Source organism: Drosophila albomicans, chromosome 3 (assembly GCF_009650485.2).
Source record: "Drosophila albomicans strain 15112-1751.03 chromosome 3, ASM965048v2, whole genome shotgun sequence".
NCBI classification, from domain to species: Eukaryota; Metazoa; Arthropoda; class Insecta; order Diptera; family Drosophilidae; genus Drosophila; species Drosophila albomicans.
Window position 1 is genome coordinate 12,901,407 of NC_047629.2, and position 26,892 is coordinate 12,928,298.

At 34.4% G+C, this 26,892-nt stretch overlaps 1 protein-coding gene across 2 annotated transcripts in view; it reads right to left on the reverse strand.

Annotated features, from left to right (window-relative positions):
* LOC117568302 (homeobox protein invected) overlaps positions 1-26,892 on the reverse strand; it is a 59,032-nt gene that overhangs the window by 22,647 nt on the left and 9,493 nt on the right. The window contains exon 2 of one of the 2 annotated variants that reach the window (XM_052003625.1): positions 12,211-12,448. The exons of the other annotated variant lie outside the window; for it this stretch is intronic. Within the exon in view, the coding sequence (XP_051859585.1) occupies positions 12,270-12,448 (179 nt within the window). The 3' untranslated portion in view covers positions 12,211-12,269. Of the gene's footprint in view, positions 1-12,210; positions 12,449-26,892 lie in introns of those variants that run through there. 2 annotated transcript variants of the gene reach the window in all.

Here is a 26,892-nt window from a genome sequence, read left to right on the forward strand (position 1 = left end):
AATTACAATTGAGGGTAAATATTTATGGCCGCTGCTTGCGTGTGGTCAGGCATGGTTAGTTCTCCCCCCCCCCTCTTACCAGTTTTCTCGCCATCGCGCTCGCCATCACTCTCCTCTTCTCTTTTCCACCTCAACACTAGTAAAGGGGGTTAACGATAACGTAACATTTCGTAAGCTTACTTCCATGGCGCCCACCAGTTAATAAAAATGTCAACCGCAAATGGTATTATGCAAATGCAACAAGAAGAGCACGCAAAAACGAAAAAAAAACAAACTCGGGCACAAAAACAAGCAGCAACATCAACAGCAAAAGCAACAGCAACAGCAGCTAATCCGCAATCAATCGAGAATGACAAAACAGCAAAAAACAGAAGCAGCTCCAGCAACTATCTATATCAGGTGAATTACACTGCGCTACCATAGAAATGTTTCGTTTAAACAAACGAAGAGTGAATTTGGATAAAAAAAAATATGATACTTGTAGTTCAGTTAGTATCTTCGATTTTAAAATTGTGTATAAAAATTCTCAGGGAATTTTAAATTAAATTGAGGATAGTTTTTCTTTTGAGATCTTAATTTACCCCAATTTATTTAAATGTCAAAAATTTGGTATTTTATTTTTATGACTGTCTCATAATTGTATAAATTTAATACTAAATTGCAGTATTTTCAATATATTCAAATTTCACAATTAGAAAACCTTTTGAAAAATTTGCCTTGTTGTCTAAGTAATAAAAGGATGAAGGAAATTTCTCAACAAATACGTTTTACCTCATAATTGTATGAATTTACTACTAAATTTTAGTATTTTTAATGTATTTAAATTTTCCAATTAGAAAACGACTTTAAAATTTGCCGTTTCGAGTTAGTAATTACATGAAAGTTGAAGGAAATTTGGTTTTTATGTTCAATACTCTCTAAGCAACTTCATTTTACTTAACATGCCTACATTTTACAATAATACATTAAGTATAGAAATTAATTTTGTAACATAATTAAATTAAAAATATTTAATTTAAAACTTACATTTCTTTATTTTTTAAGTTTATGCTTTACTTAATCTTTTTCAGAAAAGTTAAATTTAATTTTTGATTTTTTTAAGATTGTCTTTTAAATCTTTCCCACAAGGCGTATGTAAATTAATATTCCATTTTAAATAATTGTTGCACAGTGTAGATCGCTAATCTGGTCATCAGTAAATGGTTACACGTAGCGAACACAACACAAACAACAACGACAACAAAAAACACTGCTCAAAGTATATTACAATAGTTTTTGTGTCGCACAGTGTTTTGTGACTATCGTTTGCGGCCTTCATTTACAGCCGCCAGTCGAGCAGCGAACAACAACAACAACAACATCAGCAACAAGAAGAAGAAGGAGATGGAGAAGAAGAGGAAGCAGAAGCAGAGCTTGGACCACCCCTAAAGCAGGCTGATGCTCAGCACGCCAGAGAGCAGAGCTTCCTTGGTGGTCCTGAGACTGAGATCGCGACTTCGACTGCGACTGCGACTGAGACTGGAACTGAGCTCAGTTGGCTGCTCCCATTGTTGGCGGATTTGCCAAAACTTTGACGCCGACAGCTCCCGAGTCCGGTTTGTCTTTGGGCTCCCGAGTGAGTCACACGCTGGCGATGCAGAGAGGGAACTCCTAGCTGGGGCCATGGACATGGATCTGCTGGTTACTGTTGTTCTTCCTCTTCTTCTTCACTGTGTGTGGACATGTGTGTGGTCCGCGCTGACGTACTGAATCATCGAGGGCAACAAAGCAAGCGATGATCATCAGCAGGCCCGCTTATCTTCATTATTATGTTGTGCTGTGTTGTGTTGTGTTGCGGGTGCGTCTTTTGGTCATTGAGACGACGAGTAGCTGTGGCAAAAGGCACAAAGAGACAGCATCAGGGAAAGGGATAGAGAGCGGAGAATGGGGATGGGGATGGGGAAGGGACAACGTAGGGAAACTTGGACTGGGATCGCGGCACAGATCTCCAATTAGCCTGCCTTCTGCTTGATGACTTAATTAAGTCGCTCTGGCGCCTCACTCTTGTGCATTGTTGTTGTTGTTGCTCGTTCTCAATGTTGTTGCCACTGCTTCTGCTGCTGCTTCTGCTGTTGTTGTGGCATCGATTTCGATTGATTTGAGGCGCACACAGTGGCTGCCAAGGCGTAGATATATGCAGCAGTATAGCGAGTCTTTTGCCTAGTTAATTGGAGACAACTGCCACTGCAACTGCAACAACCTGATTTATATGCGTGTGGCATATTTTCCTAGTTCCCTTGCAGTCTCTGAATACTCTGTTCTCTTAGGGTAAGAGTGCAATAAACTACGAGTAGAGTACAATATATTCACATACACACAAGTAGTGAAAACCTTTGTCAACTATTCTTAATAAATACACAAAAAATATAATATTGTATAAGAAATGGTATAAAAGTAAAGATTTCGGTATTCTAAATAATAGATCAAAGTAGTCAGTATTCTATAATAATAATAGGATTTATTCTTAATTGTCATCATAAATCATAAAATCAAATAATTTTTTTATTATGAATTTCTTGAGATACTGAACAAAATTTTTGACTCAAATAAGATGATATTCATTTGTATGGCAGTAAAACATATTTTAAATACAATTTCAAAAAGTATATTCAGCTCTGTTCGCTGATTTTACCATATCTTCAATCTTTCCCTTTTCTAAAAGAGTAATTGTTTTATGCCCATACTTTAACATTATAACAACTTCTTTTATATATAAAAGTCCTTACTTTCTAATTCTTCTTGTGCAAACCTCAAATTCTGAGTATTTCTTTCATTGAAACATGAGTTTAAAAAAAATACACTGTTAAAGAATATATTCATAAAAATACAAAGTGTGCTATCAATTGAAAAATAATATCAAAATATGAAAAGTCAATAACATATGTAAAAAGAAATTTCAAAGAGTAAAAATTAATTCAATAACTAAGTAACAATTGGATTTACTTTTCAGCTCACACTGAAGTGTTTGTATACCATTTCACAGAAAAAACAAGTAAGAAAGCTACAGTCGAGTGTGCTCGCAATCAAATTTTCAGGAATCATAACTATTACAGTAATTATTGCATATACCACAATTCGTAACTCTAGCTTGAAAATTACGCTTTTTATTCGATTTTTTTGTTTTGCGGGGGCGGAAGTGGGCGTGGCAAAAATTTGAAACAAACTTGATCTGCGTGCAGATATAACAAATGCTGTCGAAAAAAAATTATAGCTCTATCTCTTATAGTCTCTGAGATCCAGTGTTTCATACGGACGGACGGACAGACGGACAGACACACAGACGGACAGACGGACAGACGGACATGGCTATATCGTCTCGGCTGTTGACGCTGATCAAGAATATATATACTTTATAGGGTCGGAGATGCCTCCTTCTACCTGTTACATACATTTCCTGCCGGCACAAAGTTATAATACCCTTCTACCCTATGGGTAGCGGGTATAATGATAAGCTTTTGCGCCAATTTTTTTTTACAGTGGCGATATAATAACCTCGAAAGCAAATATCAAAATACCAAATAATAACGAAGTCCAAAAATGTTTAAATATATGTTTTAGAGTTCTTAAAGAATTCTAATTCAGAAAATAAGGTCATTTTGATAATATGGAACAACAATGCAAAAATGACAATATATGGGACTTTTTGCCTATAGTGTAAAGTTGTAAGTAACATAAATAGTATGTGCATATTCTTCATGAAAAAGATCTAGATCTATTCAACTGCTTCTTCATCTCTCTCCTTCTCCGTCTGCCTGTCTGTCCGTTGCCCTTTCTTCGGATATAAGTTTTTCTGTTCGTCTCCCTATCTATCTATCTAGACACACATGAGTCTGGCTGTCTGTCCGTCCACTGCAACTGTAACAGCTTGATTTATCTGCGTCTTGTCTCCCCCACACACACACACTCAGTCTGCAATCTTCAGACTGTTTTCAATCCCCATTCATCGTTGGGCTTTAAGTGTTTTCTGCATTTTGTGACATCTTTTGCGTCACATTTCTCATGTTGTGAAATACTTTTGCAAATCTCTGCGCGGTCTGCTTTGAAGACATTCAGTCCCCAAAGCAGCATTGTGGGTGGCCTCCTCAAAGAGCACTGAGAGTGGGAGTCAATGCAAAAAAGAAATCGAGACGAAGGAGGAATATAGAAATGGAGTTGGATATGGATATAGCTGGCAGCACTCTTTGAAAACGTTTTTAATGGCTTACTACGAAAGTGGAACTCAATTGGAACTCATTTGGTGGTCGACTGCGGGCTTCACTTGCACTTTTTGTTTAGTCAGGTAATTCTTTGCGTGAGTCAGCTGACCACACTCTTTCACTCTGTTTAATAGTTTCTCAGTTTTGGGCCTTGACCCAAGCTGTCGTATTTATTCTTCTTCTTCTTCTTCAGCTTGCCACAAGCTTCTTTGACGACAGTTGCGGGCGTTGCCGGTTTAATGGATTTTTAATGACAAACATTTGGCCACATTCGCTGCCCGCCAGTTGGCCCAAAGTGAAGAATAACTCATGGTCCTCACATTAATGTCTCCTTCTCTCTCTCTCGCTCTTAATCAACAGCCATGTAATCATATAATCATAAAGCAAACTCGCCCCCTTCTCTGCTCCCCCAATTCTACTTTAGTCTCCTCCATTGAATGTCAACAAATTGACGACAATTTTGTTACGCACAACATTTGCCGCCCACAATTTAGTCGCTATCATTGTCGACGAGTTGTCCACCTTGGGGCGTAGTTGGGGGAGAGAGTGGGGAATGGAAATGCGAATGAGAACGGGAATGATGCGTTGCGTTTGTGTTGAGTGGAGTTCAGTCGACCCGGTTCCACTTGCCTGCGTTCTCAAGCTTTGTTTATTCGCTTGCCGTTTGTCAGTTGCGCATAAAAAACGTTTAACATTTATCTGCCTGAGCAGGCTTTTAAGTTGTCCCGCATACCCTGTAATTAAGGAATCCGAAAGCGCTTTTCTGCTTAGCTTCTTAGCTTTAAATAAATGTTAACTTCAAATAAATAGGAAAATTATTTACTATTATAGAAATGCTCGCTTCAAACAGTATCAAAATAGTATATTCCCAAGGCAATAGTATTTTATAATCTTTTGAGCACCAGCAAGTGTGTATAAAAATTTATAAAATTAAATAATTCAGAAAGCTACTGCCGTGAGTGAGATTCCCGCTACCCATTTTGACTAAAAACATATCAATGCGGTATTATTTTTTAAATATACCAAATAGTGTACCGCTAAAATACTAAAATATACGAAGAGATACATTTCTGGTATATTTTGTACTCTATGGCATATTATTAATGTGGTACTATATCGATATACCAAATGAAGTCATTGGTATATTTCAGTATTTTTTTATATATTAGTTTGGTATATATTTTAAATATGGTTATAGTTAAAATGAGATAAAACGGATATCAAATGTACACATTGGACTGTAGCTTTCTTACTTGTGTTAAAATATGTTTATCTGATCATTTTTACCATTTTGCTAAACAAATAACATATTTATTAATTTAGACAGATGTAGAATTACTAGTATATTTTGAATTACTTGAATTGACAAATGTTAAGCTTATTTAACTGAGTTTTATGGCGAACTATTAAAAACTTTCATAACTAATCTCAAAAGCTAATTTCTTTTATAAATAAGAAGATTAGTTATGAAAGTTTTAAAAAATTTATATATTAAAGTCTTCTAAACTTTTCAACAACAAAAATTTTCCTATTACAGGGTATATCTTTGCCAATCAGTTAATACTCTCAATGCAGCTATGAATACTGAATAAATATTATATTATATATTGTCTTAAATTTAAATTGACTGTTACTTATTCCATTCTTATATCTATTGTTTATAGGACACCAAATATAATTTTGTACTCAACCACTTAAAACTTTTAATAGTCTTACGCTTTTCAAAATCTTAACTATCTGTTATAATCTTAATATGTATCTTGTAAAAGAGTATTTTCTAGTCTACCAACTTTGCGTAAAATCTTTTACTCGTTGCACTACGAACGTGCCTCGTTTGCCACATGCCACAGGCACAGTTGTTGTTGCACTTCTTCTTCTCTGCTGCGTCTTCAACGTTGCTTTCTGCTGTTTCTTCTTCTTCTTCTGTATTTGCCTGCACTTGTTCAACCCATCAACCTGCTTTCCTCCTTTCCTCCACCCCCTTCCCCAACTGACCCCTCTAGATAAATCGACTCGTCGCTCTTTGTGCCATTGGCCGCTGGGAATGCGACGCTTAGACACACAAACAAACTGTCAGCTCGCCGTTTAGCTGCTGATGGATTTTACATTGCGCACATACACACATGCTAACACACACTCACATAGCTCACACACCACAAATTGTGTTTACGTTCAAGTTAATTGAATGGGAAGGTCAAATTCAGCTGTTAACCAAGTTGAAACTTACCAAAATGCTCATTTCAAATTTCCAAAGAACTGCAGTTTATACGAAATGTTTTGTTAATTAATTGCGCCGCAATTTAAAGTAGAATTAAAGCTAAAGTTGAGCTAGTTCGATAGTGAAATACTTTGTTGTGGAAACGTAATGGAATTTATTAGAAAAATGCTAAAGAATTTGAGGCAATTAAAATAAATAACACATATTCAGAACTCAGAACTTTGACTTAAATACTATATAAAGTGAATATCTTTAAGTTTTCGCATTGACTAAAGGACGGACCTTTTTCGAATCCTTAATATTTATCTCAAACCTTTGAATTGAATTGAAGGTGTATTCAAAATTATATAAAAATAATACTAAATTTTAAAAATATACTATATAAAAATACTATCCAACACTTTATGAACGCTACAAGACAGGGGAAAAAACATTAACTCAACACAATAAAGTTAGAAAGAAGAAAACCATTTTTAAAGATTTTAAATAATACATTTGATTTATTCATTATATCGATAAGTTTTTTTTATAGGCAACGGTGTTCCTAAAATTATATTAAAAACAAGTAAGAAAGAAACAGACGAGAGTAAAATAACCTTTTCCCGTTCTCAATAAAAGCAAAACAGTGCGGTATTATATATAAATATACAAAATTAATATACCAAAAACAAGCCGAAGTAATTTATTGTTTAAAAAATAAGTAAGTGTTAATTTTAATTATATCTGACCTTAAATAGGTCGTAAATAAATACAGAAAAAATACTAAAATATCCCAAAATGTATATTTGATATATAGCAAGTGCTTTAAAAACAATTACAGCTAAATCTCTTATAGTCTTTAAGATCCGTATGAACAGGACAGATGAACATGGCTTTATAATATTAAAGAATACATTGAATGCACTTCACTTCCTCTCATATTTCTGTTTACCACAATCTTTACAAACTTTTTGCGCTTTGATTAACGAGTATAAAAAAGCCAATTAATTGGCAACCAATTTTAGCTGTTACTTTAGCCAAGTCGAGTCATTTGTGATCAAGGTTCTATTATAATTGCTCGATTGTTTTAATCACATTAATTATGAGTGATTAATAAAATGAATTGAGTCATTTAGCAGCTGATTTGTTGTAGTTGTAGTTATAGTTGTTTTTGTGTTTTTTTTTTTGCTGTGGCAATTCAACAAGACAAACGATGATTAATGCAACAAATAATTATGGCGACAAAAAAAAAGTGAACGAGTGACTTCAACCTCCATTTTTGAATCACATTCGAATGTGGTAATTACATGTGTAAGCCAAAAGAAATGTGTGGCAAATACATTTTAACATTTGAGTGATGGCCAACTCTTCAGGTCTTCAATTCGAAACTGGAGTTGGAGTTGGAATTGGAGTTTGAGTTTGAGGTTCTTGCAACGTGAACAATTAACACCTGTCTCTGGCTGCGAAACGGCAGCGACAACAATAATAAATAATAATTGCTCCAATGGCACAAAACATGGCCAACAAACGCGTTTGTCAAAACACAGCTACAACACATATATACACACACACTCACGCACACCTGCAGCAACTGGCTCAACACCTGGGAACTGGCAACTGGGGATGGAGAGATGGAGATGGCGAGCTGAAGTCGATGTTGTAGTTGTAGCTAAAGTTGTTGCTGTAGTTGAAGTTGAAGTTGGGAGATGGCGACTGGAAAATGTTCTTCAGCTGCTGCTCGACTCGACTCACGACACACGACACAACAACAACAACAACGACAACAACAGCAACAACTTTACATACTTGCAACAACATCATTAAGTTTAAAACATTGCCAACAGACAGTCAGAAATAAATAAAACGTGAAAATGCAGGAAAACATAAATACATTTTCATATGGAAAATAAAAAGACAAATACAAAGCAATTAAAACGAAGCAAAAACACCATAAAAAGACATATGTATTCAAGTATAACACATATACTTTGCATTGAGTATTGCTATTTTTATATGTAAGTTGAGCAAATATTATTTAAGCGATGTTTTTTTCTAAGTAATCTATGATTCTGTAATATAAGACAAAATGGATCAGAAAATTGAGCCACTTTCATTCTCATTTCTCTTCTTTTATTTAAATTTATAAATGTGATAAATTATTCTTTGATTAACTCCAACCAATTAAAGCAAAGATAAGACAACACAAATTTGTCTTAAATAAACACTACTAACAAATAATTTAATTTCTGCAAAATGCATAGAATTTGACGAAATAAATAAGTTTAAGTTATTTTTATATGAAACGATTTTCAGTAACTAAATTTAAGAGTCACATGAGTTAGCTTTACTTTGTGCTTTAAGAATAATTAAAATATGAAGCAACTTTATATGTTTGAATAAAGATTTAAGAATTGTTTATGAATTTATATTCTATATTCATTTTTAATGAAACATGTTTAAAAAGAAGTAAGAAAGCTACATTCAAAATACGACATTGAGCGTCAAATATTCCAGATTGTCAGCCAAAGCTTAGTTGTTTTCTTAGTTGACCCATAGAAATATCATATATGCCCATAGAAAAGTATTTCTTTAATAATTTAGATCTAGATCGTACAGACAAACGAACAAGGATATATCGGGGCACAAAGTGTTATTACCCTTCTACTCTATGGGTAGTGATAATATCTCAAGAAAAGAATTGCAGTAATTGAGTTTAAATATATTATAATTTCGAGAGTATATTCAATAGTTAATTAAGCTCTAAAATAATCTTCATTTCAAGCTTCAACAATACTTAGAATACGAAATCAATGAATGTGTTTAAATCAACACTTGAGAAGTTTTCTAAATCGTTGAACAAAACAAAGCCTGATGTGGATTTTTAGAGCTTAAGATTTCAGTAAAGAAATTTTAGAGAACCCTGATTTTCTGCATTAAATAAATATTTTAAACATTCTACAGTTTACTTCAATGTTTTCTTAATCAAACACTTAAAAATAACAAACTTTTCCACAAATTTGTTTTCTTAACTTCCTGATTTCTTCTCTGCAAAGTTTTCTAAGCTCTCTCATTTTTACCAACCCTTAAGCCAATTTCCATCTAAGAAGCAAACATTTTATGGCTAAGGCGCGTAACACTTTTAAAGTATTTAACTCTGTACATTTACATTGGAAAAGAAATTAAAAGTGTTAAAAAGAGTTGTCGTACATTTCTAACACGTGTTTCAAGCCAACTTTCGAGTTGTTCCAACTAAATACTTAAGACCACCCAGAAGGCGAATGTGCGAAAGAAACTTTGTTTGTTTGTTGTCTTTTAATGGAAGCCGAAAGCTGAAATTGTTTGATTAAGCTGTGATTATCATAAGAGCTTTATCTTAACAACTACATTAAAGCTTTCTTAAAATTTTAGAAAATTAAAAATTGCGTAAAAATCGTAAAGTTTATTCTTAGAATCGGCAAAAAGATCTCACATAAAATTGCATCAGCTGAACAACTTTCAAAAAGAACTTGCAAGTTAATTCAAAGAGCAATTTGCAAGTAATCAAAACTGAATAGTTCTTGATTAAGTTGTAGTTTAATTTTGATTAATTTTGAAATTAAATAAATTGGCTTAAATGTGATGTGAAGTGATTGAAAGCAGATCAAAGAGAAACGAAACTGCAATTAGTGTGTGAAACCGCAATTTGAATTGCAAATCAAAACTATGTGGAGTCCAGTCGAGAGTCGAGAGTTGAGCGTTGAGAATGGAATGCGGCAATAAGTTTGCCCCCAAGGGTAAAACCACAAATCGTACAACTAAAACAGTTGCTTCCCACAAATGGGGATGCGATAAACCGCAAGCGAAAAGATCCGAATGCGAATCAAGTTTAAGGCAGGCGCCAGTTTAAAGCTGCAGCTGCATCTTAAAAGGCGCCACAAGAAAGAGAAAGAGAGAGAGAACACTCTGGAGAACGTCAACTAAATGCAGATATGGGTCTGACTACATCATTCTGAGCTACCACACGCATATCCAATTATTTAAATCCCCAAAAAAACAAAAAAAATCTGAGAGCCATCAGCAGGAAACAAAAGGAAGCCTGAGTACTCTCATCTTGTGCCGTCTCGTCTCGTAATGAAATGTTTCAATCAAAGGCAGTTAAATCATTTAAATTGAGGCCCCAACCTGGCAACATGAACTGAAAAACTAACTGCGAATAATAAAAATATGATTACGATGTATAAATGCAAATGCGCACAGCAGGAAGCTGTTAGTCCTGACTCTCTTTCCTCCCTTTACATTCCCTTTTCCATTCCCTTTCCAGCTTCATCTCAGGCAGATGTTTCACAAAACCATGACAATTGCCAATTGCATTCAGGATCATCATACAAAAAACCGTAACCCAAATGATTGACTCTGGGGACAACTTGTTAATGGACAGAAAACATTCCTCAGCTCAACTCAACTCATTTCACTCAGCTGGGGTCTCTCCTCAGTCCTTTTTTCTCTCTCCGATCATATTCGTATTAATTGAACAATCAGAGTCTTGTCAACAAGATGTTCTTGCATAATTTGCCAAGCATGAAGTACAGTGAGTATTGACACTAAGTGCCAAAGTAAGGTGGTTGAAAAAGCTATGGAAAATATTCTTCAGAATTTACGAGACAAAAAATGCTTAGAAATTTAAATTTATTCAATTTTAAATTTGAGTATTTTCTATCTTCTCTAATATATAAATTGCTTATATTATACAAAGTACAGATCATACTTGTATGGGAAAACCCATTTTTTAATGAATGTTTCATTAGAGTGATTATGATAAGACTATTTTGTTTCTGGTTATTTGTATTCTTTATACAATGTGCCATGTAAATAATGAAGTGACTATAGAAACTTTTATTATAACAATAAATGTGAATACTTTTTTCTGGAATTATATATATTTTTTATATTTTTGCTCTTTTATCATTTATACTTTTATTACTTTTCATTATATTATTTCTTGATTTGTTATTTTTAGCAATTTTTTTTAATATTTCTTAATTTATTATGTATTCTTGATTAATTATTTTTTCCTTTTATTACATTTCTTATCATATTAAATTTAAATTTATTTTTTTTTAATTTTAGCAAATTTACTAATACGTATTTATTTTTATCTTCGTAAGTTCTTTCGTAAGTTTTACTCATAGTTATTTTTAATTTAGCATTTTATTTTCCATATTTTTTTTAATTTTTATGTTGTATATAGTTATTCATTTAAAATCAGTTGTATATAAATTTCTTTTTCTACCTTAATTTATATTTTCCCTCATAGTGCGTCTTCACTGTACTCGAGCGACCTCTTCAATTAGAACAGATTTTGGACAACTGTCACAAGAATTTCGTCATCTTCTTTTTGCCACTCAAAGTACTCACACTCATACTCATTCTGGCACTCACATTCGCATTCACAATCGCACTCGTATTTCTATTTAGTTTTTTATATAGTATGATTTTTTTTGCTTGAGTTTTGTGGTTAAACGATTTGATTGCGGCGATTGTGCACGACAAGCCGCCTTTTTATAGACATGTTGAAAACATTATAGCAAAAAAAAGGAACACAACGAAAAAAAAAACACAAAAGAAACGGAAAACGTAAAAAATAAATTCCAAAATTTCAGTGATTGGCCAATTTTGGGAGGTAGAGTCAATTGCAATTAATCAATACCAAATATAAACATAAACTACAAAATAATTTAACCTTTAAAAAGGCAATTAAATCGTTTGCGGCAGCAAAACACAATTGCTCAGCGCAGCTCAACGCAGCTCAGCTCAGCTCAGATACATAGCTCACTATACAGATACACAGATACAGATACTTACGAATAGGAATTGGAATTGGAATTGGTATCGAAGTTGTTGTGCACATAAATTGTCTGACTGCAAGTTGTACAATTAATTGAAGTTGAAGGCTCAGCGACAACATCAACATCGACATCGACATCAACATCGGCAGCAAGCAAACAATTAAATAAATAAATAAATAAACGCCAATTACCTGCAAAGATACAGAAAAAAACAGAAAAACAGAAGTCGAATTAATGACCAGCGGCAATATATAAACAAATGCGAGTAAAACTCGCGGCACCTGCAACATTAGTTTCTAATTAAGCAATTCGAAATCGGATACAGATACAGATACAAACAACAGCGACTTGAAAGAGGAATCGAGTTTAATCGCTTTTAGCGTTAAGTACGCGCTAATTGAACCCTTCTCTTCATTCCGGGAAGCAAACGCATTGGATTCTGATCTCAAGACATTGCACTAGGAGCAGACTTTTTGTCTGTCTGTCTTTCAGTCTGTCATGCAGTCAATCAAATCAGCTCAATGTCAATGCACTCGAGACTCGCCGCCGAGTGAAAAACATTTTAATCAACTTATCAAAAAGTGTCAGTCAAGTCGGCAATCAACATTTGCCGCCTGTGTGGTCCACATCGTCATCATCCAGCCTCTGCCTCGGTTCCAGCTCCACAAACTGACTGACACCAAAGTTAAGTGGCACACACTCTCACACACACACACACTCGCACACACGAGTCATCCACTTTGTGTGTTCAATCCAGTTTCAAATGCAACTTCGTCTCTATGTGTTCTCTGCATATCTTTGAGCTTGAAGCACGAGTACTTCGACTTCGCTGTGGCTCTGACTCTGACTCTGACTCTAGCTCTGAAGCTGGCTTCCAGCCATCAATCTTATTGACACCGTTTTCAGGCCGAAAACAAAACTAAAATTCTGCTTCATCTTGCGACTGCCCCGCGGCACATTCAATGCAAAGACTTAAGAGTCTAGACTCCATCGAGCTGTCGAGCAGGCGTGACTTCAAATTGAAATCGCGCTGATTGCAAGTTGCCAGCTAATAGATCTTTATTTGCACAAATCCTGCTGAACTGATTAGTGCAACTCAGAGTGACAATACCTTGTTATAGGAGAGATGGAAAATCGCAAGTTACTTGTAGCCTAACATATATCATCAAAAATTAACTATTTAGTATAATCTTTAAAGTGAAATTTTCATCGTATAAGTGAAATTATTCAATTTAATTATTAAAATAAACTTCACCTGTATCTTTTAGTATCTTTTGTGGTTTAATTTGTTATCTAATAGATCTGATTAGTGCAATGCAGAGTGGCAACTAGCAATACTTTGTTATACGAGAGATGGCAGTTACTATTAGTTTCTTTAACCTCTTCTCTACTATATTATCTTATTTCTACTTTTAATCTTTATCTCATTTGTAATAATATGAAAACTTTTCAAAAGGATTTTTAATGTAATCATTGGCATTTTTTATATGAAATGCATTTTAATTTAATATGAGATATTTTTTCCCATATTTTAAATTATCACATCTTAGATTTTCATGGCCCAATTTCTGCAGAATAATTTAGACTGATAACGAGTAATACTTTGTTATGCAAGAGATGGAAAATCTATAGTTTCTAGTTGATCCTCTTTACTACTGCATAAAAGCTACATTGTTGAATGAAATTTTAATCATATGATATTCGTTTTTGACTTGTATACAAATACAAATTGCTATGATAATGATACAAATGATGATGATACGATGATGATACAAATTCTATGATGCAATTTTAATGTCATTTTATTTAAATTACTTTCAATTTCTATGTTAAAATAGTGTACCTTAAAGTAAAAAAATGTTTATAGTTTTTTTTTTCTTCACAAATATTTTTAAATTTTATTATAGTTCAATATAAATTTGTATATAATTCTGCATATCTAAAGCTTGGCATTTTAAATGCCACTCACTATACTAATAATCGCATGTATTTCTTTTTTTTTTTTTTTTTTTTGTATTTTAACTTTTAATAATTTCTATACTTGTTTACATTTTTGTAAAATCTTATATATTTTTTATATTTAAAATTTGTTAATAGAACTATTTTTTATACTCAGTAAAAATTTCAACTTTAAACCCGTGTCATCTTTTATTAGAGCTATAAACTTAAGATTCTTTTAAAAATGATGTATTACCTTTATATTTTTTTACAGAAAAATATCTTTTTCTAACAATCTCTAATCTAAACTATTATTTTTAGCTATAACCCATTAAAAAGTTTAGTGTGAAATTCCGAAATGAATCCATTTCTTATACCTGAGATCAATTTGGGTTTTCTGCAGCTGAATCGAAATGATTGATTATAAATCGATGTTTACACAATTATGGTGACAACACTTTCACAAGACTCGAAATTTCTGCATAACTCAACGAGAGCTCCGAAGATGTGAAGATGTGGGAGGTCTCAAGTCTCCGAGTTCGAGTTGATGCGATATTATTTCTGAATAATAAATACGTCATTCATCATTCATTTTAGTCAATTGATTTACATAATTTGAGCTCAACGCTGCGATCGGTCCTCAATTGAAGCCCCAGCGATACGATGTCTATAGATTTGTTTGGATGCCATTCGCATCGCATCGCAATCGAATGAAATGGAATCGAATCGAATTGAATCGAATGGAGCTTGCAATTTAATTACTGCAGTTGCAGTCACATCAACATCATTATCATCTTGATCATCTTGATCATTGCGTGATTGTCAACAGATGTCAACTGCAGTTCCACTCTCAGTTGCAGTCGCAGTCGCAGTCGCAGTCGCAATTCCATTTCCACTCCCGACTCGAGGTCGGGTTTGACTTTCCAGTCATTCTGTTTGTCACAATTATTACGCACATAAATCGCAATGAAGCCGTAATGATCTCCCGATGATAATGATGTTGATGATGCAGCTGATGATGAGCTCTCTGATAACGATGATGACCTTCAATGATGGACGCTCACGACTGAGACGTTGCGTACTTATATATCAGCATTATTGAAACGGGCAGGAAAATAAACATTGCATATACGAGTATTTCTCTCTCTATCTCTATATCTTGCAAGTCTTTCTTACGTTACATACCCTGTAGTATAAAGTATGCTGACTTTATTTGTTTGTTTAAACGTTTAACTTTATAGCAGAATATAAGAAATATAAATACGCAGTTAAAGTAATCTCGCTTTTTCCATATTATAGCAAGTGCTATAGATATAATCTTCAGCAAGTAAAAATAACAAAATGTATCTTTTATAAATTTAATTTTTACTAAAGTTTATACCCATATTATTTATTATACCCGCAAATATACTGCAATCGGGTTGCTTTGTGTGAGAATCTGGTATACAGTATATTTTGCATGTGGTACAATATCGATTTACCAAATATGCATTCACTACATTTTAGTATTTTTGCGGTATATTTTCGGTATATTTTTAGTATACGTTTCTTTCTTTTTTTAAATGAGGGCTTGTATCTCAAAATTTAGAACACTCGACTGTAACTTTCTTCCTTGTTTTATAAACATTTCTGTTACTCTAAAACGAGAGTCCAATAAATATTTAATGGGACCCTTTTCGTAAATCCTTTTTAGGAATCTTCCCAAACATTGTTATTGTTAATTTAAATTTTACTTGGTATTCATTCATATAATATGTATATTGTATATTTATTTTATTTTAAGTCCAAAAAAAGGAATGTGCAATTTTTCAGTATTTTTACCAATTTTAAATTCTTGAGACCTTTAATTTTAATTCTAATTATAATTCAACAATTAGATTTTTTTATTTATATTATCTAATAATTTCTAGTCTAATAATTTATAAAGTCGACAGCAAATATTCGACTTTTAATAAAATAATAATATTTTGTATTATTTTTAATTACTAAACTCTGTTTGCTTATTTAGTACATTTTACAGGGTATCCCTCAGTCGTGCTGCACTGCTATTCTCGCTGACAGACAGCTGCATGAGTTCATCATACGCAGTTATCACTGTGCCATAAACTGCATTTCAAGATCGCTCGTTTCTAACTGCTTAATACAATTTATTTGTATGCTCTCGCAGCTGAACATTCGAGCTTTATTAGAGCTGGCTCCTCGACGGCTCTCCAACAGCCATTCCCTCCTCCTCTACTCCCTTGTTTTCCCTCTCTTTATCTCCCCCTCGATTGCAGTCTGTGTCTGCATCTCGATCAGAGTCGCAGTCGCAGTCTCAATCGCAGAGTCCAAGCAGCAGGACAAGCTTAAGCGCTGTTCGTGTTCGCTGTCAACTTGGGTGGTCTCAGTCCAGTGGCAGCCACAACAGCAATAACAACAGCAGCAGCAACAACAACAACAACAACAACAGCAACAACAGCAACGAGAAGAGCGCGAATCTGTATGGCAAAGAGACCCAAGACCCGAGACCAGAGACCAGAGGCTGCAACTTGCGCAACTTTTGCCTGGAGCCGAGAATCGACTTAATTTTATTATGCGCCACAACTCTGCGAGTCGCCGTTGCAGTTGCAGTTGCAGTTGCATGAGGCAAGGCCATGCAGCATGCAGCTTGAGTGGGCATTGGGCTTTTGGCTTGGGAGCACACATACTCGTAGATCTGCGTTAGACAATAGCTGATAGCCTTGTGGGCTCAGAGCGCTTGCTTGAGTCATCAGACTCGCCATTATCGCTCGCTGACATTATGAGACTTCAACGCATGCCCCTTCAATGGAGTCGCCCCCGCTTTCCACTGTTGTTTACTACTCAGTTTTCTATTCGCATGATTCCTTTTTTAGTATATTCAATTAAAAATTTCTCGCTAAATATCTCCTTATATAGTTCCATATTCCTTTCCTCAACTTCTTCTTGATTTTATACGATTTTGTTCTTCTAGTTTCCTTCCAATTTGTCGACACATCTATCAGCACTTTTGCTTCTTAAATATTTCCGTATTTCATTCCACAGTTTCCTCTTGTTTTCGTGCGATTTTTCCTTATAATTTCTTTCCAATTTGTGTACACATCTTTCAGCACACTTTCTTTTGAAGTATTCGTTCTTTAATTCCACAGGTTTCTCTTGTTTTTATGCGATTTTCGATTTTTTCTTATAGATTCCTTTTAATATGTCTACAAATAGTCAGCACTTTATGCTTCCCAAATATTTCCTTATTATAAAAATTTTAAATTCGTTTCTTCCTTTCCTCATCCTTTCCTTTATTTTGTCTGAGTTTTTTTACAAAACTTGATTACACCATCTCTCGACACTTTTCCTTCTTAACTACTTCCTTAGTTAATTCCATATTCTTCTCCTTAGTTTCTTTTTGTTTTTCTCTAAGTTTCCTTACAGTTTATCACATATTTGTACACATTTTTCTTATATCTGACCTGAATATTTCTCTGCAATTTTATCTAGTTTTCCAATCCTCAAATATTCTATCTCAATTTCTTTATTTTGAAAATTGTCTTCAATAACATATTCTTCTTTTTTCCTGGTTTCTTTTTGCGAATTTTTAAAGCTATTCTAAGGCATTAGTTGCTCTAGTTTTTTTCCTTATCGATACATCTTTCAGCACTTCTTTTCCTTATTTAATTACATATTCTTTTGCTCATTTTCATCTTGTTTTCATTTGAGTTTTCCATATAACTTGTTTCCTCTTTGTTAACTCATCTATCGGCACTTTTCTTTCCTAAATAATGTGACATTATTCAATAGAATAACACATCGCTCAATAAGTTCCCGGCCCGACATATAAGGGGTAGTAGTAAGCAAACATCAATATTTTTTATGGATAGTGTCAATTATTATAAGCTCTGTGTAAAAATTTTACAATTCTGCGACCACGTGATTTTAAGTTACAATTTTTAAAGTGAAACAACCTTTGAGTTTTTCTACAATATGGAAAAAAGGGAATTTCGTGTCCTCATTAAACACTGTATTTTGATGGGAAAGAATACGGTAGAAGCCAAAATTTGGCTTCATAAGCATTACCCGGATTCTTCTCCAGGAAAATCAACCATTAAGGATTGGTATAATGAATTTAAACGTGGTCGTGTGGTCACCGAAGACGCTGAGCGTAGCGGACGCCCAAAAACACAAGTTACGCCAGAAAATATCGCAAAAATATGAAAAATGGTATTGGCCGATCGCAAATTAAAATTAAAGGAGATAGCTGATGCCTCAAAGATATCAGAAGGCTGTGTGTTTACGATTTTGCATGAACATTTGGATACGAAAAAACTCTACTCAAAGTGGTTGCCGCGATTGCTAGCATCGGACCAATAGCAACAACGCATCGATGCATTCGAGGCGTGTTTAAGCATGTTGAAGCGCAATAGGACCGATTTTTTCGCCGTTCCGTAACCATGGACGAAGCATGGATTCACCACTATACTCCAGAATCCAGTCGTCAATCTTCTGAGTGGGTGGTAGCCGGTGAAAGCCGTCCGAGGCGTCCCAAAACAGAAAAATCGGCGGGTAAGGTTATGGCGTCCATATTTTGGGATGCATACGGGAATTTGATTATAGACTACCTGGAGAAAGGTAAAACAATCAACAACGAATATTATATAAAGATGCCAGATCGACTGGGCCAAGCGATTTAGAAAAAACGTCCACATATGGCAAAGAAGAAACCGCTGTTTCATCAGGATAATGCACCGTGTGACAAGTCTATGGCAACAATGCTGAAATTAGGCGAATTGAGGTTCGAACTAGTGCCACACCCACCCTACTCTCCAGATTTGGCCCCCAGCGACTACTGGCTTTTTGCAGATCTCAAAAAGCACCTCCAAGGCGAGAGTTATCGATCAAATGAGGAGGTGATTGCCGATACTGAGGGCTATTTTGAGGGCAAAAGTTCATCCTTCTACAAAAATGGCATTGAAAGGTTGGAGAAGCGCTGGACTGACTGTATAGCCTTAGATTGAAACTATATTAATGAATAAAAGTAAATTTCAAGAAAAAAATGTGTTTTTCCCTCTTAGGCCGGGGACTTATTGAGTGGTGTGTTATTTCATATGAAAAGTGAAGGAAATAATTCTGATCTAAAGTCATAGTTTAATCTGCTATACCTTGAACAAACTTCTCATTCTATTTTAAAGTAGATCAAATCGAACTGTTTGCCAGATACTAGTCGGATAGTCTGTGATAGTCTCTGGCGCCCCCTTTGCGGCACTTTGCAGCACTTGCGCCTCATTATTTCCGAGAAGAAGACTTAGAATCTCTCAATTATCGTTGCGCTGCAAACTGAATATTTACAGAGCACTCGAGGCCTGATGGCAACACGGTTTGTGCCACAGTTTTTTTTCGTGCGTCGTATCGAGTTGAGTTGCGTTGGGTTGCGTTCAGTTCAGTTTGAGCCGAGTTTGAGATCAGCTACAGTCAGTCTCTAGTAAAGAGCGACAGGCAGAGCGACAGCTTCAGCATTTTTACGTTTTCAGTGTTTTTTTGTGTTGAACCCGTTTATGTGGGTTTCCGACTTTACACGCAAACGCACCACGAACTTTTTTTGTTTTTTTGTTTCTCACTAATCTCAGCTGATTTGAATTTGCTGGCTGGCCACACAGCTTTGAAGACCTTTGAATGGCACTCAAGTGTCAAGAGATTATGAGTTGGCCAACTCCAAGCGAGCGAGTTGAAGTCGCAGTCGCAATCGCTGTGTTGGAGATGGAGTTGGAGTCTGCTCTGATTGGACTGGGAAATCGTTTCACATGATAATGAAGCAGTAATTCCAATAAGTGTGACTATCGGTTTTACTGCGGGCCGCACGACTGCGGAGAACAACTCATCCTCATGTTGATCATCACGAACAAGTAATTAAAGCGAAACAAGTAATAAACAAACAATAAGCAAGCCAAGACGCCGACGCCAACATATGTCTCAAAAGATGAGAGAGAGATGGGGGGAGCGGGGGCTATGCAAAGCGGCAGCAAAAGTGAAACCACAGTCGAAAAAATAAAAATAAGGCAACCAAAAGCCCAGCTCGCTTCCCAATTAAACTTGACAAATGCGGTTGACCACACACACGCATCAAGCAGCGAGCATTGCTCACAGAATGAGACTAAGAATGAGTGAAAGAGAGAGGGAAGAAAGAGAGGGAGAGAGGCAGCAAGACTGCGGCCAAGTGCATATCAGTTTTTGGGCCCTGCTGTCGTGACCAAGGCAAGATGCCTGCCCGTCACTCACTCGCATAAAATAATCAAAGCTCCCCCATCCAGAAGACGACAGACATGTCAACTGTATGACAACCACATCAGCAACAGTCACAGCATCACCAACAGCATCAACCACAACCCAACTCAATATCATCATCTTCTGCCCCAACAAATTCCTGCCAGCAGTCTCTTCACTAGACCCTCAGGCAATGATCCGAAAGGGCGTTAGTTATGTGCCTCAATTAACGCCAAAAAGCAGCCGTAAAACTCGCCTACAGTGTGACCTACCGAAACATGACTGAGGTTCAGATTCAGATCAGCAAAGCAAGCTGATTCTATGTGAAATATAAAGGGTATAAAAAGTGTGCTAAAAAAATGACAAACGAAAGTTATAAAAGACGAACAATTTATGATCCCACAAAGTATTCCTTTTTACGTATCAATTACCTAAACTACATTACCTTATCTTAAAATCCGTCTGTCTGTCTGTCCATTCATATGAAAGTTTATATTTCGGAGACTGACATAGCTTGAGCTACCAAATTTTATGACACTTTGTCTAAGTGCTGTATGTATATTAATTTCTCTTTTGATTTTGCTAATGCTTCACTCAATTCAATAAAACTTATTAAACGATAATTTAAATTGAGAAACTTTGGCTATGAAGAGATTTTTAAAGCAGTAACTAAAGACAATATTACCATAAATATCAAAGATGTTTTTAAAATAATCATTCTATTTTAGGGTCTTATATGGCAACCTACTGGTAATGCATATTAAAACCGATTCATTCAACTGCTTTAAACTATAATAATTAAACTCAATAATTAGACTCAGACTAAGTCATACATTGTTTTACCAACTTGTAATAATAATAATAAAGTTAACAAAAACAAACTTTGTATATAGTAAACGAAAGTTAAACTGGCGCTCGAATGTTATCAACAGCATTATCAAAGTACTACAAACAGCGCTAATAAAATCACATTTCATATATTTAAGGTGAAATCTGCTCCGAAAGCTGTAGAAAGTATTAAATTACATGTGAAGCCACAAAGTTAAAGTTATTCTCAACAAAATGTTGTTTAATCTGAAGTTGGCAATCTTTAAACTTTTACTTAATATATTCGTTTTGATGTTCATTGAATTAAGTGGAGCAGTTTGGAGCAATCAAAGTAAATGTATCTGCAAGATACAAGCGATTTGTCATTATGGTATCTCAATTTGATTGCACAGCGAATGTGATACTCGCATTTGTGAACCAGATTCGAATTCGCAGGTGTCAGCGACAATGTTGAACTGCAATTCAATTATGCGCTAACAAATTATTTGTTAGTTAAACAAATCTTTCAAATGGGGATCGACAAATCAATTTTTGAGAAGAAAGATATAGATATAGATATAGATATAGATATGATATAGATATAGATATAGATATAGATATAGATATAGATATAGATATAGATATAGATATAGATATAGATATAGATATAGATATAGATATAGATATAGATATAGATATAGATATAGATATAGATATAGATATAGATATAGATATAGATATAGATATAGATATAGATATAGATATAGATATAGATATAGATATAGATATAGATATAGATATAGATATAGATATAGATATAGATATAGATATAGATATAGATATAGATATAGATATAGATATAGATATAGATATAGATATAGATATAGATATAGATATAGATATAGATATAGATATAGATATAGATATAGATATAGATATAGATATAGATATAGATATAGATATAGATATAGATATAGATATAGATATAGATATAGATATAGATATAGATATAGATATAGATATAGATATAGATATAGATATAGATATAGATATAGATATAGATATAGATATAGATATAGATATAGATATAGATATAGATATAGATATAGATATAGATATAGATATAGATATAGATATAGATATAGATACAATTTTGTATCAGATACATTTCAGACTGAGAGCAATAAATAATCGATTAAAAAGAGCTCTAACAAATGAATTGTGGCTGCCGTCAGGTTTAATTAGTTTTCAATAAATTCTTTGTCGACTTGTTCAAGTTGTTGTTCTGGTTGTTGTTGTTGCTGTTGTTGTTGCTGTTCAGGTTGTTGTTGATGTTGTTGTTGTAGTGACTGTCGTTGTCGTTGTTGTTGCAACAACTGTCTGCAGAGTCATAATGAGGCTTATTTTGATTATTTGTTTATTTGTGTTGCCCGCTTGGCTTTTAATGCATGTTTATGCCCTCTGATTGACTGGCTGACTGAGCAATTGGCTGACTGACGGACTGAATGACGGACTGACTGACTGGCAGTCACCTCGTGCCAAAGATTGATCGCATTTGTTGCCGTGTCATAAGAAATAAATACGAAAGATACAGACATACAGAGAGAAATATGAAATACCTGCCCAGCCCACATTTTCAGGGGGGCGATACTCAGGTTCTCGGCATCGGGTATGCTGATGAATGAAGTCATTTGCTTGTAGAGAAATATTTTGACAGCTGTAAATATTGACGGCAAGCGGTAAAACATTCCGCTGCGGCTTTTGGCTCAGCGTCTCGCCTCGCCTTGTCTCGTTTTCAAATTAACACAAATGAAGTTATAAAAATGATTTTTATATGCCAGCAAATGCTTCGATTCATCTGAATTGATGTCGAATGTTGAATGTTGAAACCAAATGCGGAAACTTGTCTCGATCTCAGCTTTACTTTGCTTTGCTTTGGTCCACTATCTGGGTGGTCCCCGGGGCACCTCTGAAGCGAGCTCAAGCTTTGTCTTTGGCAGCGACTGTGTTACGTATACGCACAGTGAAACACTGTGAAACGTCAATACATTCCGCAATTTCGGCATGTCGTTGGCCTCCCCACACAACCAGAACAGTCACAGCAGTTGGTCAACCGACTAGCACATACCCTGCAAACTGACGAGTGAATTCTACGAACTTGAACTGATACTCAGCCCTAGCTTAACCGGTTTCTTACAAAAAAACAACTTGTTGTAATCATGCGAAAGCTACGTTTTATGTATGAATATCATATTTCAAGATCAACCAAAAATAGTCGAGTGTGCTGTAGGTAAGTGGATTTGACTCAATGATACCCTGCGTTACAATTTAAGATACACCACATGAGAAGCATTAGAAATATTGTTTACTTTATTGAACTAATCAAAAAAATGAATATATTTAAATGCATTTTCTTCTACAAGGAATAGCTTGCTTTAAGCAAAGTTAGTATTTGATGGCATGTAATATATAAACATTGAATAACAAAATAAAGATGTGAACAACATATTTTCAATCAATTCAATAGCTAAACATAGCATTCTTGTAATGTTAAAACAGAAAGGCATTCTGAACGATGTTTTCTTTGGTTTTTATTGCATCAATATGAATTTTGATACAATAATGAATTTATTCGCTTTTATTGTTTAAATTAGTTTGGAAATGTGTATTCAAATAACTATTAACAAAAGGTTTTTTAATTTAATATATGAAGCATCACTCAACGATAGTTTAGAATAAAAACATCGTTAAAATGTGCTATAAATTTGAAATCAAACTTATTAAACTTAGAATGATGAGAAAACTGAAATTTAGACATTTTATGAAGTATGCGAGAAATGTATCTCCAATTTTGATAAGATTATGATAGTCAAACATGTTACTTAAAGTGTTTAATGGAGTAGAAAGTAAAATATGCTATGTATTATTAAAATCTCAATATGTAAAGTTCTGACAAACCAGAAGATAAGCAATAGGAGATGGACTTCGATACTAGAAATCAGAGGATCAATTGTTGTTACTGCGAGAAGACTACACGATTTTTTAGGACACTAAAACACAAACGCATTTTATATTTATAATATAATAAATTCATGAATTGTCTTCATTTGAATTATACATATATGAGCGAGAGATGAGAGCTTAAAAAACTTCGTGTTCTTACGTTGCATTTTTTTACAGTGGCGGTTAATATTCAATCGATTTCTTGATAAAGTTTTTCATAGTGTTGGTTAACATATTATAAAATAATGAAATAATGCGGTTACATTACAGGTTCTGCTACGATTTTATTCTACATTTACCATTTGAAATTTTTATTTAATATTTTTCAAATTATAAAATAATTTTGACGGCAATAGTTAAGAATGAGATAAATAATGTCGTAATTTATTCTGTTATGCAATATATACATATATATATCATATATACATATTTATTCCTCTCCTTTCTAGTTAAGTTTTATTAATAAATAATGAACAAATAAAAAATATATACGCAAATATAAAACAGTTGTCGAATAATTAAATAATATTATTGACTAGTATACAGCAGTCTTGTCGAGTCGTTGCTGATTACCGATTGCTGGGTACAGTACAATTAACAGCATTTGCCTCAACCTCAACAATTTGAGACCATATCTGCGACAGGCCCAACACCAGCAGCAGCAACAACTGTGACAAACTACAGCAGCAACAGCAGCAACAGCAGCAACAAAAGCAATAGCAGATCACATTAACCAAATGCGGTCAGCAGCACAGTTTAAACGACATTTTTGCTGGCTGATATGGTCTCGTTTTGGACCGGGAACTCTTGGCCAGGCCCAGAGTGGACAGTTTTATTGCCAGTGCGAGGCGCATGGCAGCAACAACAGTTGTTGTTGTTGCTGTTGTTGCAGCAGTTGCGCCTTAAAAGGCGCTACCAGTTACAGTTTTGTTGCAGTTGCAACTTGCAGCTTGCTGCTTGCTGCAGTTTGCAGTTGGCGATAACTTAACAGTTGAAATTAATTTTTGTCACTTCATAAATCGCGCCTCGAGCTGATTGCCATGCCTCTGACTCTGAGGCGTTGAGTTATGCTGCTTTTGACCCAAAACCCGAGAGCTGAGCATAACTCTAGCGAAAAGCAAAACATTCTCTCCTCAAAGAAACACGCACAACAGCGACAACAGTGAACACAGCAAATTGTTAGACAAGTTTCTTGCCTCGCTTCAATGGCTCAATTTGCCTTCTAAGGCCAAGACTGCCAAGTGTGGAGAGAAGAGAGAGGAGAGAGCGGGGAGTGGGGAGTGAAAAGTATTCCCACTGCGTCTATTGCCCATATCGTGATTATCATATGACGTGACAGCTTCGCATATGCGTAGTTATGAATGCATTTGGGTCATAAAGCATGTCCATGTTAAAGGCCCATTTCAGTCTGCAGTGTTTTTGCCTTTGTTTTTGTTATTGGTCTTTACTTTTATCGTCATGAAGTAGGCTTAAAGAAATTGTCCTAGTACCACAAAGCGAGCGAAGGCGCTCTTAAAGCATTTCTTATAGCAATCAATAATTGATTACAGCCTTTAAAAAGTGCATATTGTCTTTGAAAAATTAATAACAACGTTCATTAAATTGTTTATTAATAGCGCTGCTTTATAGTGAATAATTGATATAATAACCCCAATTTATTAATTGCAATCATTTTCTTTTTCAAAACTGTTTGAAGTACAGTATTTATGATTACTGAATTTTTATGCGATTAGATAAAAATTTAAGAAGTTATTTAAGAAATACTTTTGTATGGTGAAAAACTACAATCAGGTTTGGTATATTTTACACTCTATGGTATATTTTGAATGTAGCACTATATCAATATACCAAATATACCCTTCGACATATTTTAGTACTTTTGTGGTATAATAATTCGATATATTTTAAGAATAATACCGCACTTTTTTATATATCCACATAATAACATTTATTTATACACAATATTTATATTAAAAAATGACTTTATGAGGTCTTTGCAAATATTTTTCCCTAAAAAATGAAAAAGTTGTTTTTCTTCGCTTGTTTAAAATACATTTGTAAATACTTCTTCACATCTTCTTATAAAGCTAAATTTTAATTTTCTTGCTTAAAAAAAATCACTTTTTAATTATTTGATTTATTTATTTATTTATTTTAAATACTTTAATAAACCTATAGCTACAAATGTTTTATTTTATTATTTATTTTATTTGTAATTTTAATTCTGATTGATGATCTACAAATGTAGTCATAGACAAGTAAGAAAGTTACAGTCGAGTGTGCTCGACTGTGAGATACCCGCTACCCATTTTTAATAAGGGCAAAATATTGCGGTATTATTTTCAAAATATACCGAAAATACTAAAAAATACTAAAAAATACCAAATGGTATATCGATACAGCACACCATTCAAAATATACCATAGACGGCACAATGTACCAGATAGTCGGCCAAAGCAACTAAGAGCCCTAGTAAGTGGGCGTTTTTGCCCATACAAAAGTATTTCTTTAATAACTTCCACAATTTTTATCTGATCGCAACCAAATTTTCAGGAATCATCTACCCTATGGGTAGCGGGTATAAAAAGGTTTTAATATTTATAAAAATTGGGATTCCACATTTATTTTACACATTTTTTAT